The sequence below is a fragment of the Rhagoletis pomonella genome, unplaced genomic scaffold (genome assembly GCF_013731165.1).
Source record: "Rhagoletis pomonella isolate Grant_MI unplaced genomic scaffold, Rhpom_1.0 Rhpom_scaffold_00004, whole genome shotgun sequence".
Lineage (NCBI taxonomy): Eukaryota > Metazoa > Arthropoda > Insecta > Diptera > Tephritidae > Rhagoletis > Rhagoletis pomonella.
Window position 1 is genome coordinate 7,743,001 of NW_023458558.1, and position 1,382 is coordinate 7,744,382.

A 1,382-nucleotide genomic window follows, 5' to 3' on the forward strand; every position below is an offset into this window, starting at 1 on the left:
GGTTGACCTGCATATAAGAAGCGGGATTCCTTGAGAGCGTTTGAGCCTCTCTCAGCATGCCTATCTGAAGGAGATCCGTAGAATCTGTCCTACATACAATTGTCAAAGAAATAGAGGAGTCACTTAAGAACAAAGGCTTTGCAGTAGGTGCTTCGGAAGAAAATTTCGACTTCCTGCCGCGAGAAATGGACCGGAATCTTCCGAGGCTGGCCCGAAAAAAAAGATCATTCTTCATGCACATCCTTCTAAAGGACGAATTGGAGAATGATAGTCTCTGTAGTAAAGGTCCAAAAAACATCTTAACGGACGGATCGAAGCTGGACGGGAGAGTTAGAGGAGGTGTCTACTCTCAGGAAGTCTCAGTAGATCTTATGTTCAGACTGTCAGATCTCTGCAGCATCTTTCCGGCCGAGGTAGCCTATTGGCTAGGCAGGTATTGTCGACTAGGAGGGAAAATGTCTACACCGGAAATTAGGGGGCTCGGATCGTTAATGGTCCGATAAAAACGGGTCGGGAAATGTCTGACCTCTCTTTAAACTGCCTCGGAATACTTTCAAATCAAGCCGATTTGGGTCCCAGGGCACAGTGATATTACTGGAAATTGCGGGCCTGATGAATTGGCTAGGCAGGGCACCCTCGAGGTCAGCCCCTCGTACAGTCGACTCAGCGAGCGTTGGACGGAAACCTCGACATGCAAAGTTGCAAAGGCCTTCTAGCCGGTTCGTGACCGCTTAAGGTTAAGGGGGCTTCTACAACTAGCTAAGCGTCAGCACTCGATTCTTACAGATGAACTGACCGGACATTGTCCTTCCGTGACAAACACGATGCGACTCAATGTCGTCACGGGTCCCTACTGCCACAGGTGTCCGGGAGACGAGGAGAAATCATCTCAGCACTTCCTCCTCATTTACTTAAATGGCAAGAGTTCTTAATCGGTTTGTGATACCGTTGAACTTTTCGCTGAGTGTTTTAAGTCTTATTCTATTATTGATGCTATCTTTAAGATAACTTGGTGCTAATGCAGAGGAAACCAGTTCCCACTAGTTTGCGGTCATCGACCATCAAAAGTAGTTACTTACGGCCAAAGGAAATAGCTAATAAATTGTTGTTACTAGTCGACTGCTAATAGCTAATAGTTAGCTACAAACTAGTCCCATTCCTACAGGCTATCGATTCGCTAACATGGAAAAATCAAAAATTACGCTGTTTGAGAAAACCATGTTACTTTTTTTCTTAGTGTACGTATTTTCTATTTACATCCCCAATAACCCTTCCGCCATTACCGATTTTCTATTCACCTTCCACTTACCTCCATATGATTGGGCGTATATCGCGTCGGCATAGCTGGCACATGTTTACTGCCATCGTAACTGGGCGGACTT

The 1,382-nt window shown here is 45.7% G+C and overlaps 1 protein-coding gene across 5 annotated transcripts in view; it reads right to left on the reverse strand.

Annotated features, from left to right (window-relative positions):
* The window catches only part of LOC118736905 (endochitinase-like), a 203,868-nt gene extending 202,493 nt beyond the window's left edge, over window positions 1–1,375 (reverse strand). For all 5 annotated transcript variants that reach the window (XM_036467035.1, XM_036467031.1, XM_036467032.1 and 2 more), the window contains exon 1: window positions 1,310–1,375. In XM_036467035.1, coding sequence (XP_036322928.1) covers window positions 1,310–1,342 — 33 coding nt within the window. In that variant the 5' untranslated portion in view covers window positions 1,343–1,375. The remainder of the gene's footprint in view (window positions 1–1,309) is intronic.
* Window positions 1,376–1,382: the final 7 nt, after the last annotated feature.